This window comes from Oncorhynchus keta, unplaced genomic scaffold (genome assembly GCF_023373465.1).
Source record: "Oncorhynchus keta strain PuntledgeMale-10-30-2019 unplaced genomic scaffold, Oket_V2 Un_scaffold_3208_pilon_pilon, whole genome shotgun sequence".
Lineage (NCBI taxonomy): Eukaryota > Metazoa > Chordata > Actinopteri > Salmoniformes > Salmonidae > Oncorhynchus > Oncorhynchus keta.
In genome coordinates, this window is record NW_026290915.1 from 590,001 (window position 1) to 605,881 (window position 15,881).

The window sequence follows — 15,881 nt, forward strand, 5'->3', positions numbered from 1 at the left end:
AAAATCTCAACTGAAACATTTCAACTTTTGGCTTACCTTGCTCAGTCTCAGGAAGGAGATGGCCATTTTAAAAAGCAACAGTTCACCTTTTTATGAAGAAACATTCTCAAAGACGATATCTAACATTGTTCGCTTTCAACCAGAGGATTGTGAATTTTCTCAGCACAAAAACTGAAATGCATCAGAAGGTTGCTCTCATACTTTGATTGCCGGGGAGACCGCTCCTATGGTTGCCGGGGAGACCGCTCCTATGGTTGCCGGGGAGACCGCTCCTATGGTTGCCGGGGAGACCGATCCTATGGTTGCCGGGGAGACCGCTCCTATGGTTGCCGGGGAGACCGCTCCTATGGTTGCCGGGGAGACCGCTCCTATGGTTGCCGGGGAGACCGCTCCTATGGTTGCCGGGGAGACCGCTCCGACAGACATCATATTGTGATTCCAAGTCAAGAGGAAGAGTCAAATATGCCGGTATTTCATGTTGGTGCTCACGAAACACAATCTAAACACAGTGTTTGTTTAATTAGTGTCACTTATTTGTGCGTTTTTGTATATCTATTGCCCTGTTTCAGTGAAGTGAACGTTGGACAACAGTCCCCTCCATTTCCATAAAAGCGGTAATTTTATAGCTATCATTTTGATCCAATGACGTCTGTTTTCACTACTCTGTGTTATATATTGTGCCAAGTCTCTTATTATTCTCTAATATGCCATGTATGTTTTTTACATATCCGTATAGATATGTACATGTTTTTTTTAAACGGCCTCATTCTATCCCCCCCCAGCCTAGCCAATCATTTCATTTTATTTGGGAGGAGAGTGACAAAATAGACCCTCAAACGCTCACTTTTCATATCTTGTAGGGAGATGCCTTGCGTGTTAGTACATTACATTTGAATGGTTTATTGCGTTCTCTGGCATTGTGTTGCCCCTTTATACATTGAAATGTTCAGTCTTTTTTTGTTTATGGGAGCTCTGTTTCAAAAAGCCTTACGAAATGTGTCCGTACGTTTACATTGGAGATGACTGTGCCCTCTGTGGACGTTTTCCAGTTACACTGTGATCCCTCTGACACGCAGCATCACCACTCTCAGGCCAGCCTGGCCTTGGAGTGACAAGTAGTAGGGCTTCTTAGCTGGTGACCTTTCAGAACCATCTGTGGGACATGAACCCTCCAGAGGCTGCTGGACTCGGAGTGCCTCACCCCGCAATCACACATCCTTCCCAGTCAGTCGTTTCAATGGAATGGCAATATATCATATGAAAGTGCTATGAAATGGATGTCTTGTTTCCAAGAGCCAATATTTGGTTGAAGAGGTCTGTTTTTTGCTCTTTATCTCTCTCTGTCATGTGAAAACCAGGTTTTTCAATCAAGGATAAGTGTTTACTGTTATCTGAGGTCTCTTAAAGAAACACTGCTTCATCGCTCTTTTTAAATGCTACTTGCAACGATGTTGGCCTATTGAATGGGACTCCCAGATTCAGATTTTTTTTTACATGTAGTTTGTTTTGTATGAAGAAAAAATAAACTTGTTCTGTACACAATTCCAATGTAAAAAAAATTAAATATGATAATGTAAGAAGCTAGTTTTTCATCTGCCCTCTTACCCAAAGAAATGTAATTGCAATCCTAGTTATGCTCTACTTTTGTGAATACCATGTTTCTCATAATGTACATCATCATGAATGTCAATATAACTGTAAGAGATTTTACTTATGGATACAAAAGGAACATGTATAAAAAATAAAAATAAAGTGGACTGTAGGAAAAAGGCAGGACGCTAACCCGTTGGGAATAACCTATTAAGTTGTAGACAGTCAAGCCTGTATTGCACTTTTTCACAATTTTTGAAAAAAAAAAATCTTCCATATCTTGTGTTTTAAATATAAAAGCGATGTTTCTGTAAAGTAGTGTCCTAGGTTAGCAGCAGGCAGCTGGTCTTGTTTTAATGGTCATTTGTTTTTGAGATATGAAATTGAGCGGCAGGTTTTACTGTGCTGCTGAGGTATTCTGTTGCTTGTTTCTGTACAGAGATCTCTTTGCTTTCTGTAGGATATTCTGTGGCTTAAAAAAAAAATGTTTGAGAAAAAAAGTTATTTTTTATTTTTATTGGTGCCCTTATACATTGTGTATCCAACTATTATGAATACTAACAAAGTTGAAGCTTCTACTTGTCTGTTTTGTCATGCATGTCGTATTTTGTGTGTGTGTGTGTGTGTCTATTTCTCCATGAGAGTTTTTAATGGGTGACTTACTGCCTGCCTTCATAGACTAGCTGTAACATCGTAAATGGAAATCCGGGACACTCAAATAAGGATATGTTACGTTTGTATGGAAACACAAGACGGGTGGTTACTTAAGGTAAAAACAAAAGGAGGGTGGATGGATGGGCGTTATAACGTCTAGGATTTACATACAGAAAAATTGGAAATGCTCTAGGATCAGGTTGATGTACACACCGTGCCTTACTTATTCTCTATAATACTTACTGTAGCTCTGCTTAATACCGGTAACCAGTCATTGACCTGTTGGCACAGGCAACACTTTCATATACTAAGTCAACTATATATAGGCTGGAGTGTGATTGTCAATGGAGGAAGGGGACCTGAGGAGACATTGCCACTTAGATCAAAGAGACGCTAGACCTGTTCACTTAGCCCGGTCCTAGATCTGAAAATACACTTAGCAATGTCTTTGCAGCCATTGTCAAGCCAAACTTCCCTTCTTTAAAAAAAATTAACTCAATAAAGAAATCCACATAAACTTGTCAAGCCAGCCAAAGGAGGTTAATAGCTTTTACATTTTAAATGAACCAAGCCAGTGGAATCCATGAGCTGCATGCAGGTAAAAAGATGTGCACATTTATGGGGCTGAAGAACAGTATCAGAACGAACCAGTGACTCTCGGCAGTAAATCCAGATCTCTGTGAAGCTCAGTGACAACATAAGTGTTCATGGGTAGGAGAGTGAAGGAGGAGGACTGTCAGGACCGAAGATACTCAAGTCAGAGAGAGAGAGAGCTAGGACAAAGCTCTTGCATCTATACTTGGGGGGGTTGTTGAATGACATCACTCATGGTGACCTTTTAAAGCACATTCTATGCAAATGAATGAAAATGTAATTGTTTTCTTCCTTTGAAACTCATCTGAAAATCAAGGACAGTCAAATTTGATCTATTGATCTTAACTTCACCAGGCAATTCTATATTAACCCCCAATATTACTTGGCTAGCATAACAATAGTTTACCTATCAATTATTACATCTATTAATGGGGTTGGCCACATATAAATGCTTAGAACGTGAGAAATCCTTCATCGGCAAGACAAACCTGGTCGGTCATGAGGACTCACACAGGGGAGAAATCATACAGATGTCCAGAGTGCAGCAAAAGCTTTTCTAAAGCCAGTCATTTGAAAATTCATCATAGAATTCACACAGGTAAAAAATATATCGGTGTAAACGATGTGGCAAATCCTTCAGTCACGAGGTTAAACATGTAGACTCACACAGGTGACAAATCACATCAATGCGAATAAAGTGGAAACTCATTGAGGGCGAGGCCAGACTGGCCCTTTGAGTTACATTTACATTTTACATTTAAGTCAGTTAGCAGACGCTCTTATCCAGAGCGACTTACAAATTGGTGCATTCACCTTATGACATCCAGTGGAACAGCCACTTTACAATAGTGCATCTAAATCTTTTAAGGGGGAGAAGGATTACTTTATCCTATCCTAGGTATTCCTTAAAGAGGTGGGGTTTCAGGTGTCTCCGGAAGGTGGTGATTGACTCCGCTGTCCTGGCGTCGTGAGGGAGTTTGTTCCACCATTGGGGAGCCAGAGCAGTGAACAGTTTTGACTGGGCTGAGCGGGAACTGTACTTCCTCAGTGGTAGGGAGGCGAGCAGGCCAGAGGTGGATGAACGCAGTGCCCTTGTTTGGGTGTAGGGCCTGATCAGAGCCTGGAGGTACTGAGGTGCCGTTCCCCACAGCTCCGTAGGCAAACACCATGGTCTTGTAGCGGATGCGAGCTTCAACTGGAAGCCAGTGGAGAGAGCGGAGGAGCTGGGTGACGTGAGAGAACTTGGGAAGGTTGAACACCAGACGGGCTGCGGCGTTCTGGATGAGTTGTAGGGGTTTAATTGTAATGAGTTGTAGGAGTTCTTTTCTTTCTCAATGGAGAAACCGGAAGTTGTACGTTGACGGTCAGCGGAGATGACGTCCATAACCATACAATTTCAATCCATTTTTCACATACAAAAATATCTCAGTTGAACTTTGGACGGGCCGAAGGATACGTAACCATCCGTTTAGCGAATTAGAAAAGAGCAGGCGTTTCACGTCACACACTCCACACAGACCAAAATGCATCTGTTTTAATTTGGTGTCCATTCTCCACGGGTCAGTACGGCCTTGACCTTGTAGTCAGGGCAGACATTTGGTCAAGCATACGACATTTCAAACAGGGGAGAAACCGCTTTGCTGCAATGAATGTGGTTCATGCTACACCAGAAATTCAAGTCTTAAAAGCGCATATGAAGAAAAAGCATTTTGTGCTTTATGTGTCGAAAATTGTTAATATCAACCACTAAAATGCCATCAGTCAATTCACTGAAGAGAAACGACTTTGTTGCCATGACTGTGGCAAACTCTTCCAAAACAAGAACCTTGATAAAAATATCAAGATCGACAAAAGAGGAGAAAATATAATGCTGTCATATATGTGTCAAATGCGATAGACAACAGTACACTGATGGGCATATGAAGATACACATGGAAGGAAGAGAATGGATTTCCTCTTATTAAAAACCATACAAACACAAAACATAGCCAATGCTTCTACAAAGGGAGTCTGGTTAGGCTCACTCAGTCTGATTTAAAAAAAAAAAAAAATGTTTTAAAACGTTTTAATCTGTTTTCTCTTAGACTGTAGGCCTACATTTGAACTTTTATCTGTTTTCAAAGGACACACTTGTCATCAATAAGAATCATTTTTCAGTAAATTAGACTATCAAAAATAAATGATTTTGAAGCTATGAATTTTGGAGCTATTGTTCCCTTTGTTTTTATATGGCTATCAAACTGTTAATTTGTCAGGACTCTAGGGGACAGAGGGAGTTTCTCTCCTAACAAATACCTATAGAGGATCTCTTTCACAGCCTAATTTCCTTATGTCTCTGTCAGAATACTTTTTAAATACATGCTTCTTTGAGTCCTTCCTATAAGTTGTGACTGATAACACATGACTGGATTAGTGAAGGGTATAAGGATACCTCGCTTTCATCTGTCCAAATTAGTGATTAATTCAAGGAGAAGGTAGAGGTGTATTTTTAAAAACTCTGACCAAGCCACTTTAACCCATGCCCAACCTAACACCTAGCGCCACATGGTAATTAAAAAACATCACATATAACACAGAATGGCGGTTGAAATACATTATATAGGCTAGATATTTTATACAAGGTGCTTCATTATATTGCTATTTCCAGCACCATTTACAGTTGGTCACACAGTACAGTAGAAAGAATAGAGGTCTGTGAAGTTCCTAAACGCGTTGCCGTTTAATCACCAGCAGGTGTCGCTCCAGACAGTACTTTGCAATGGTCAACTTCCGTTTAGAGACGTATCATCACAGACATGGCGGCTAGCTCACGGCGGAATCCCCCTCCTCTCCCTGGAGCAGAGAACCAAGACCCACTTTCCGAAATGGCAGATGAAGACAGTGACGAAGGGGAGGATATATTCGTTGGCAATGTAAGCACTAGGCATATCAGATGATACCAGCTACAGCTTGTCCTGACTGAAACCTGATCTGTACACCATTCCATAGCATGCTAATGTTAGCTAAGCTAGTAGCCCTGTACACTACAGAACGGAGTTTAGCCAGCTAGCTAGGCTAACATTAGCTAGCTACCTGTCAAGCACAACTCTTCAAGTCTCCATTCTGGTACAATCCATTAGATAGCTTACTGACGTTAACTCCTTTTGTTTTTTTGATTGCAGTCAGCAAGCTGCACTCACTCAAACAATTACTAATTTATTAAGCGCTGCACTCCAGCCTAGATATCTACCTGTGTGAAGCTTGTCACAAAAAGGATTAACCATAATAGTGGAATTTTCGTTTCGCTTTCAAAATAAAAGCGATACAAATAGTGGAAACGTGCTAAATTTGGACTAGCTAGATAATGCTAAACAATGTAGGAATGTTCTTACACATTCAACAAAAGACAATAATTAGTTTTGACACAAAAAGTAAAAATCAGTTGACATCGCACTGTGGATGTATTAGACTAGAATTGCATTGTGGGCATACTTATATTTCATTCTACAGCCTTGCCTAAATATCACAGTTACCATGGTTATTCCATGAATAATGCGTCTGAAAGAAATCGCTGTAAAAAAAATATGCAAGCTAAAAATGTTGAATAAAATTATATGAGGTTACTTTACCGGTTGTCCGTGCAGAACCTACCGGCGCAGCAAAAAGTCAAGTAAACAATTATTTACTGTGGACATTTTGATTTCCACAACTTTTTCCAGCACCTGTCAATTCTGTCACTTGTATTTTCCGTCTCCTTAGCATTTCACGTGATGCACAATATGTGAACAATAGCCGAATGTAATCGAACATGGTCCTGTCTATGCTTCGGTTAAACTCGGCCATTGTTGATATATTGTCCAAGTCATGCGAATTGCGTCAGTATTGGAAATAAAAACCAGAAATACAAACCGATATACAGACCAGCGTACTGAAAATCGGGTTAATAACACTACTCTGTGGATAGTCCGTCTTGGATTACCGCCTATATAAGGAGAAAATCAGGTAAAGTCCATTTAAATTAAGTTTATTCAACGTTCTGACTTGTCTTATGACTGTTCACAAAAAGTGAGCCTACGTGTTAGAGATGAGAGAAGAGTCTGCCACGCTGGGATTCGTAGAGACTATGTACAGGCTAACCTATGGATGTTGCACCCATGAAATGGAGTATCAGCCTACTCAGTGACATTCACAGAACGCTAATATGTGTGTAAAAGCTACACAGTTGTGTTCTGTGAGTGTCACTCAATAGGCTGATACCCTATTTCATGGGTGCAACATCCTTAGGTTGGGCTGTACAGTGCATATAAGTATGCCACAAATGCATTTCTAAAGTCTAATACATCCACAGTGTGATTTCAACTGATTTGTATTGCTTTGGGTCAAATTAACTAATTATTGTCTTGAATCTGTATAACATCCGACCATTAACTAGTCCAAATATGGCATTATTCCACTATTTGTATTCGTTTGAGTCTCTTTTAATGGGGCACTTTTATTTTGAACCGCAAATTCCACGATTGTTGCTAATCCTTAGTGTGGCTAGCTTCACACAGATGTAGCTAGCCAAGGTGGCTAATTCTGTTTTGATTTTAGCCCATCTGGGCAATGGTTGACCTCACTCTTGTCCAGGACCGGGGCAGCTGATGATGTAACTAACTAGCTTGTTAAATCGGTTCTATTTTTACAACTTCACTGCACGTTGGCTAGCTAGTTCTACTAATATCTATATATCTAACTTCAGTTGGACATACACTAGTTTCCACCCAAATAAAGGAAAAGATGAGAAATGTCTACAAATCCCATAGTGGACATCAGTCCACACTTGACCAGTTACCCCCACCTTCATTTTGGACAAAAATGAGTTTGATAATAATGGACATGTGGCTATGTAGGCCCATGTATTCTGTTGCATCATTGTAATACAGCAATGTAATACATAACTAAAAGGACAATTCACTATTTTCCAACACTAAATTCATCATCTCCAACACCCCCAACATCAACATGTGAACATGGTGGGTTTATATGTTTTTGAGTCAAAAAACACATCTTCCTATCTCTTTTACTTCAAAACACAAATGCACCATTTTCATATGTTGATGACGAGCTGGTGCTGGAGATGAATATGAAGTTACATTTTTTTAGTTTTTATAATTGCCTTTGTCACAATCAACTGACCTGGCCCCTTTTCACTGATAACCCAAGTCCACCCCACACAAATATTGTGGTTTGTGCTTCTCCTTGTATGTGAAAGGTTTAAACGCCGGCACTAAAAAAGTGACCTGTTTTAATATCCTCAATTCTAAGTGCTGTACTCTTTATTGATATTTTTGTATTACCCTTCAGAGCAACCCTGTTGCAGAGGCCTTTCAGCCTGACACAGCCAATGGTGAAGAACCAGCTGACCTCTTCAGTGAAGAAGGAACTAGCACCGCTGTCAACAGTTCCATCACAACCTCTAAGTCCAACTATGTCCATTCAGACAATGAGAATGATCTATTTGCAGGTATGTTATCATTTTTACCTTTTATTATTACCCCTACTAGACTGAAAAGCAGAATTGGTTCATTTCCCTGTGACATCCTTTCCTATGTTATATGTTGCCCCCCCCCTGTCCCCTCAGAGGTCTCGGTGGAGCTGTCCATGGAGAACCCCAGCACCACAGCCAAGTCCTCTGGAGCTGAATTCACCCCGTCACTTACACTATCAGCAACACAACCTGAGTCTATGGAGCAGGTAGGCTACAACAGGATATCAGCAACACAACCCAGGTCTATGGAGCAGGTAGGCTACAACAGGACATCAGCAACACAACCCAGGTCTATGGAGCAGGTAGGCTACAACAGGACATCAGCAACACAACCCAGGTCTATGGAGCAGGTAGGCTACAACAGGACATCAGCAACACAACCCAGGTCTATGGAGCAGGTAGGCTACAACAGGACATCAGCAACACAACCCAGGTCTATGGAGCAGGTAGGCTACAACAGGACATCAGCAACACAACCCAGGTCTATGGAGCAGGTAGGCTACAACAGGACATGTCCAACATATTCCACCACAGTTTAGTTTAATGTAATATGTTGTTGTCTGCTGCTCGTTGCTTTGGAGGGCCATTATGCCATAACGTAATGATTATCAGCCCTCAAAAGACAGATACAAGGGATAGGGAACACTGCTGACCTTATGAGACTAGCAAAACCCCAAATGTTTTCATAATATGCAGCATTAGGGGCTGCAGGGTAGCCTAGTGGTTAGAGCGTTGGACTAGTAACCGAAAGGTTGCAAGTTCGAATCCCCGAGCTGACAAGATACAAATATGTCGTTCTGCCCCTGAACAGGCAGTTAACCCACTGTTCCTAGCCGTCATTGAAAATAAGAATTTGTTTTTAACTGACTTGCCTAGTAAAATAAAGGTTAAAAAAAAAAATAGCGAAAGAGAGGAGAATAATAACAGTAAATGTATGTGCAATTTCCCGAAGTCTTGTTGTTCACCAGCTCATTTCCACCAATTCAGTTGGAAGAGGAAAAGGATGAGGACAGCTTTGACTTGGAGGTTGCTGTCACCAATCCAGAGAAAATTGGTAAGGAATATATTTTTTCTCACTATCTGTGAACTGATGTTTAGCAACCATTTTGAAGCATTGGAAGTGTGTATTGTGGTTGAATCCATGGAAGCTATGATGTAATTATCTCATCTTCCTCTCAATTGAGTTGAGTTTTTAAAGTAGGAAGCCAAGATGGCATCGCTGGGTGAGGGAGTGTTTTCTTGCTTGTCCAAGCAACTTTGAGGGTTAGGAGGCTAATATTGGCTATCAATATAGCAAGAACTAACTATAGCTTTAGCTACACATGGCAAGTTGAGAGTTTTGATTTTGTCAATTTGAATTGGAAGAACACAACAAAGACAACAGAAGATGGAATATCAAAGCCTCACAGAAGCCGCCAGGCATGCTAGCTAGCTACGACAAGAGCCAGAACAGCATGGATACACAAGATGTCGTGAGCTCAAGACGGACCAGATCCTTGAAACCTCTTTACCTCAGTTTAGTTTTTAAATGTTGTTCACGCTTGGTCCTGGAGGGTTGTAGCCAGGATATGCCTGTTTTTTATTTTATTTTACAGTTTGTGTGTCATTTTCCCGTCTCTCGGATTTCATATTTGAAACTAAACTATGTCTCAACCTCTGTAACCTGACAATTTGATTTTCCCTTTTAGGAGATGGCATGAACGCTTACATGGCCTACAAGGTGTCCACTCGGGTATGTAACTTCTGCAGCAGAAAGATCAGGACTTTTTAAACAACTAGTTTTCGTTTTGGTCATGTATATAGTAGTACTCCCAAACCATTTTTTTCTATACTTTGCACTGTGACCATGAACAATTTGAAGGAATTACTCTGCTTGTGTTGAGTAGGCCTACTTCTGCCAGTGTCCTCTTTGAAATCAGAACTTGTGATTTTATCTTGCGCAAACTGATACTAAGCCTCACTATTTCCACCCCCTAGACTACATTACCCATGTTCAGGAACAGGACATTCTCAGTGTGGAGGAGGTTCAGTGATTTCCTTGGGCTGTATGAGAAGCTGTCAGTGAAGCACTCCCTGAATGGCTGTATCATCCCTCCACCACCAGAGAAGAGCGTTGTGGGTAAGGAACTACATTTGTCAGTTCATGTCTGCCAGCCAGTTTCAAAAACCTGGTTGCAGGCATAGTATGCAAACCCGGTAGATTTCACAGGTGCAGGGTACTGATCACGGCACATGAAATACAGAAAGACACTGGTAACACCATGTCTTGACTCCCTAGGGATGACCAAAGTGAAGGTGGGAAAGGATGACTCTTCCTCGGCTGACTTTGTGGAGAGGAGGAGAGCGGCTCTGGAGAGGTAGAACCTGAAGAAGCACCTTTTACCATTATTGTACTCAGACTTTACATGTACAGCACGGTGAAGTATCATGGTCAGATTGTGTTTTATGTTGATATTTGTCATTCCTTTGCTTTTGTTAAGAATGTATTGCTGTATCTTCATTGCGATAGCAGGCATTGCATTGTTTCCTCCCTGTAGTCTAGCCCGTTGATATTTGTGGGATTTTCTAGGTACCTGCAGAGAGTAGTGTGTCACCCGTCCCTGTTACAAGACCCTGATGTCAGAGAGTTCCTGGAAAGAGACGAGGTAGGTGCGCTAAAGTCATTAGCTGTCAATACTGTCACAGACTACTGGAATCATGCATTAATTTGTTCACTGTCTGCGTGCGTGCGTGTGTCTGCGTGCGTGCGTGTGTGTGCGTGTGTCTGCGTGCGTGCGTGTGTCTGCGTGCGTGTGTCTGCGTGCGTGTGTCTGCGTGTGCGTGTGTCTGCGTGCGTGCGTGTGTCTGCGTGCGTGCGTGTGTCTGCGTGCGTGCGTGTGTCTGCGTGCGTGTGTCTGCGTGCGTGCGTGTGTCTGCGTGCGAGTGTGCCTGCTTGTATCTGTGTGCGTGCGTGTGTGTCTGCGTGCGTGCGTGTGTGTGTCTGTCAGCTGCCTAGGGCGGTGGGTACACACACACTGAGTGGAGCTGGCTTCCTGAAGATGATCAACAGAGCATCAGATGCTGTCAGTAAGATGACCATCAAGATCAGCGACTCGGATGCTGTAAGACAATCACTGTTCTGGTTGATTTACTCAAATGCCAAACAAGAAATCATAGCAGTAAAGTCAGTTATCTAAATTAATGTTGGAGCTTTTGCATTTTATTTTTTTTCTGTAAAAATATGATATTTTTCTTTACTGTCTGCTAAACGGGATGCATATGCCTCTGTAAAGCTTTGGGTCGATACGCCCCCTTTGTCATTCAAATTAGTTTAATTGATGTAGATTGGTTGCCTGATCGTACCTCCCACGTTGCTTTGTGTTCCAGTGGTTTGACAACAAACTGCAGGAGGTGGAGAGCGAGGAGCTGCAGCTGAGGAAACTCCATGCGGTTGTGGACTCCCTGGTCAACCACAGAAAGGGTGAGATTCACAGAAAAAAGAGATGTCTGTTTTAAAACCCTTTTGATAAGATTGGAGCTTTAAAGCAGACCTTCTTTTTTAAATTTATGACCCTGTTATATCTGATATTTCGTCAGAGCTCTGCGGGAACACAGCAGTGTTCGCCAAGAGCATGGCCATGCTGGGCAACTCGGAGGACAACACAGCTCTGTCCCGGGCCCTCTCCCAACTGGCCGAGGTGGAGGACAAGATGGAGACGCTACACCAGGAGCAGGCGGCCAGCGACTTCTTCATCTTGGCCGAGCTGCTGGCCGACTACATCCGCCTACTAGGGGCCGTCAGGGTACGGAAACTTCATTCTACATCCGCCTACTAGGGGCCGTCAGGATACGGAAACTTCATTCTACATCCGCCTACTAGGGGCCGTCAGGGTACGGAAACTTCATTCTACATCCGCCTACTAGGGGCTGCCGGGTACGGAAACTTCATTCTACATCCGCCTACTAGGGGCCGTCAGGGTACGGCAACTTCATTCTACATCCGCCTACTAGGGGCCGTCAGGGTACGGAAACTTCATTCTACATCCGCCTACTAGGGGCCGTCAGGGTACGGCAACTTCATTCTATGGCCTGAATTTTAAATAGAACACTACGACTACATTAACTGGATGAGTAAATCCAAAATGTCAATGGAAGATTCGTGCAAATCAAATCAAACGCTGCTAGCTTTGGTGCTAAACTGGGTAGCTACCAGCTAGAATCTGTGTGCCCTCGGTGTGAAATTGATGTGGTGCAGATTTTGTTCTGAACTCGTGCTGTGCGCTTAATTTGGGCATTCTCGTTATGTTGTCCTCAGGGCTGTTTTGAGCAGCGCATGAAAACGTGGCAGCGCTGGCAGGAGGCTCAGAGCACCCTGCAGAAGAAGAGGGAGGTTGAGGCAAAGCTTCTGTGGGCCAACAAGCCTGACAAACTACAACAGGCCAAAGAGGAGATCACTGAGGTACAGGAGCCAGCACTGTGTTAATGCATGCTTAAAGGGAGGTGGTATTGCTTTGACTTCTATTTCCACATTAAACTCTCCTTATTCCCCTCATGTCTTTCACAGTGGGAGGGTAAAGTCACTCAGTACGAGAGGGATTTTGACAGGATCTCTGTAACCGTTCGCAAGGAATTCCTCAGGTTTGAGGTAAGGTCATTTTTTTTTTTTTTTGCATCGGAGCAACATCGTGCTCCCGTATTCAGGATAGTTTTGCATGAGAAAATCTTCATGACAGTTATTTTCTTCCCCTCCATCTAACAGAAAGAGAAGTCCAAGGACTTCAAAAGCCAGATAGTGAAATATCTGGAGTCTCTTCTACAGTCTCAACAGCGGGTAATCTGTACTCTTTAAAAAAATATATATATATATTTATTTTTTAATCTCTTCAAATGTGTGTTTTTTCATGTAACTGTTTGCTTGAAATATTGGCCTTTATACTCCAGATATTGATGTGCTCTCTTTTCACTTTTCCCCCTCTTGGATGTAGCACGTAAAGTTCTGGGAAGCATTCCTGCCTGAAGCAAAAGCGATAGCATGATGAGGCTTGAGGACGTTAGGAAGAGAACGACTGCCTTTTTGAACACTTTACCTCCTGACTATGTACCCAGAAGACAATGCAACAGAGGGGACAACTACTCTACTCTACATCCATATTATTTTAGCATTAGTGATTTATTTTCCAGCTTTTCAGTATGCTCTACATCGGCACAATGTATCGATTCAACAGAGATGAATTTGACAGTATAGCTTTTCTAAGTAAACATGTCAGTGGTGTAAGTGGGATATTTTTTACTCCGTGTTCTTGGGCCATCCTTACTCAGATAGGAAGAGTTTGACTTAACAATCCTAAAGTGTTGACATTTTGAGGTACTTAGTAGTGTTTGTTTACAGTGGAGGGCAGTTCATAACTGTTTACAAAAGCTCATGAAATAACTTTTGGATCCACAAACGCATAGGGCAATGTAGTAAATTGTGTGTGTCGTGTGAAATACCACTTTGACTAGAGAGCTCATTCAAACTGATAGACGGACTAATACCAACGGTCCTCAATTTGTGCATTTACAGACCTACAGTGAAGGGACAAAATAATGGAAGCATGGAGTGTATGTTTATGGTGACCCATCAGATGAGTGTGCCTGCCTGTGTCTTTGTGCGTGTTCACCATTGTTTGATCATCAGTTGATATACATCTGTAACCTCAAATAATTATGACCAACAACAGTCTTTCTGAACTGACCATCAGTATATTTTTTACATCTGTGTTCAAACATGTAGCCTCATTGAATTCAATGTGATTGTGAAATGTGTCATGTTCAGTGTTGGAAAAAGTACTCAATCGTCCTACTTGAGTAAAAGTACTAAGTAAAGGTCAATGCTATACATAAAATTCCTTATATTAAGCAAACCAGACGGCATGATTTTCTTGTTTTTTATTTATTTACAGACAGACTGTGGTACATAATTCTATTCTGCCTCAGCATTCAAAATGTAATAAGTTATTTTGGGTGTTGGGGTAAATGTATGGGAGTAGTACATATCTAGGAATGTGGTGGAGTAAAAGTAGTCAAATATAAATAGTAATGTAATGTACACATACCCAAGTATTTTTTTCTTCAGTACTTTAAACCACTGGTCAAGTTTCCTCACAATTTTGATAAACTAACAACAGTGCTTGACTTGGACTGAAATAGGTGTCAGTACTCATTTTGTGTGCTGGTACTGTTAAGGTGCAGGAAGTCCATAATACTTTTGAACTAAATATTCTATAAGGTGCAGGAACTCGAGCAGCAGAAAATTAGGTGCCGCTATTCATTTCCGGTTGGGGTTATACCCAAATCCAGCACTGACTAGCAGTGTGTAATGATGATGAAAGCAAAGTGATAAAAAGTGTTGACTCCTTTAGTTTTCTTACCCAACATTTATATGAGTGTGTTCTTTTTCCTCGAGATGTGCTTTATTTTTGTAACCACTCGCATTTAGATAAGATATTCCTGAAAATTCTATAGAAGTGAGTAATAAAGATGATTGACTGAATTTCGTTTAATGTTTGAGGCAGTTTTTTTTGTCCATAAAATGTTATCAGTATCCAAAAATGTATGACAGGGAATATCAAATGGAGGTTATTTGGTGCATGGTTTCAAACATTCTATCCACATAATATACATTTTAAATAACTGAGCTTGTATCATTGCATTGTTAAAACCATTGAGTTAGAACATTTGAAGTCATATACTCATAATTAATCATCATTATTTAAAACATTTTTTTAAACTTGGGTCCCCCCCAAAAAATGTATCGAGCCCTGTGCAACCTGGAAGTGTTGACGCAAGCGGGTGTGTCGTTCAAAGCTCAATGGTGCGACTGCCTGTACTTCCGGAGAACGTCAACCTTTCACGAACAGCGAGATAGCAAGAAGAAGAAAAATAATGAAAGGGTTGCTTGTCTGTCTCTATTGACTGATAATTATACAATATTTATATTTGATAGAATTAAATACACTCGAACACTGAGGTGAATCGCAAGAGGCGTCCGAATCAACAGCAGGAGTACCACAGCTAAAGTAAGTCGGTGGTTGTTTGCATGATGATAGCTAGTAGCCTCGTTGCTAATGACGATAACTACTAGCGAACGTTAGCTATTTTCCATTTCCTCGTTCCACCTAATTTGGGTTAACCGAAATTACGTTCCCCCTGAAATAAATGTAGTTCCATGTCAATGAGGCTGCAATAGCTAAATACCAATTAAATAAATGGCGCTATTAATTGGCCTGCTAGCTAGCTAACGTATCCAAGCAAGTAACGTTATTGCTTTTTCATCCAATTCGGTTTGTTTTGTATAACCTAACGTTAGCTAACTAGCTGTTGGCTGGATATATGAAAGTTATGGTTGGATAAAATTGTGGTTGGTGCTAAAAGTGGTGGTGGTTGCTTTTGACAAAATAAACGCTATCTATCTAGCTAGCTAACGTTATAAACATTCCCATCATTGGCTCAGTGTGTGAAAGCTAAGTAACTAGCAAGCTAAGGTCAATTTACACATCTAACGTTACTGTAGGTG

The 15,881-nt window shown here is 41.4% G+C and overlaps 3 protein-coding genes across 14 annotated transcripts in view; all 3 read left to right on the forward strand.

Moving 5' to 3' along the window:
• Positions 1-2,166, forward strand: part of LOC118380698 (neogenin-like) — a 322,783-nt gene extending 320,617 nt beyond the window's left edge. Inside the window, 1 exon segment of the mRNA XM_052515815.1 lies at positions 1-2,166. This exon segment is cut by the window's left edge and continues 272 nt beyond it. The gene's annotated coding sequence lies outside the window, so the exon portion shown is untranslated.
• Positions 2,167-5,582: 3,416 nt separating this feature from the next.
• LOC118373349 (sorting nexin-1-like) lies at positions 5,583-14,858 on the forward strand. Of its 8 annotated transcripts, none has more exons than XM_052515816.1 (15): positions 5,583-5,750; positions 8,164-8,323; positions 8,441-8,601; positions 9,335-9,401; positions 10,036-10,079; positions 10,325-10,466; positions 10,626-10,704; positions 10,917-10,992; positions 11,335-11,448; positions 11,714-11,807; positions 11,924-12,129; positions 12,642-12,785; positions 12,891-12,971; positions 13,086-13,157; positions 13,312-14,858. In XM_052515816.1, exons 1-15 carry the CDS (start codon positions 5,634-5,636, stop codon positions 13,360-13,362), a joined length of 1,608 nt encoding a protein of 535 aa, XP_052371776.1. In that variant the 5' UTR covers positions 5,583-5,633; the 3' UTR covers positions 13,363-14,858. The 8 variants fall into 8 exon arrangements, 7 of the variants coding, with proteins under 7 accessions (XP_052371776.1, XP_052371777.1, XP_052371781.1 ...); XM_052515817.1 differs by having other exon boundaries at positions 8,441-8,553; XM_052515821.1 differs by lacking the exons at positions 5,583-5,750; positions 8,164-8,323; positions 8,441-8,601 and adding an exon at positions 8,625-8,649.
• Positions 14,859-15,111: 253 nt separating this feature from the next.
• LOC118373347 (casein kinase I) overlaps positions 15,112-15,881 on the forward strand; it is a 41,527-nt gene continuing 40,757 nt past the window's right edge. Inside the window, exon 1 of one of the 5 annotated variants that reach the window (XM_052515823.1) lies at positions 15,112-15,384. The gene's annotated coding sequence lies outside the window, so the exon portion shown is untranslated. The remainder of the gene's footprint in view (positions 15,385-15,881) is intronic. The other 4 variants (XM_052515826.1, XM_052515825.1, XM_052515828.1 and 1 more) reach the window with 4 other exon arrangements.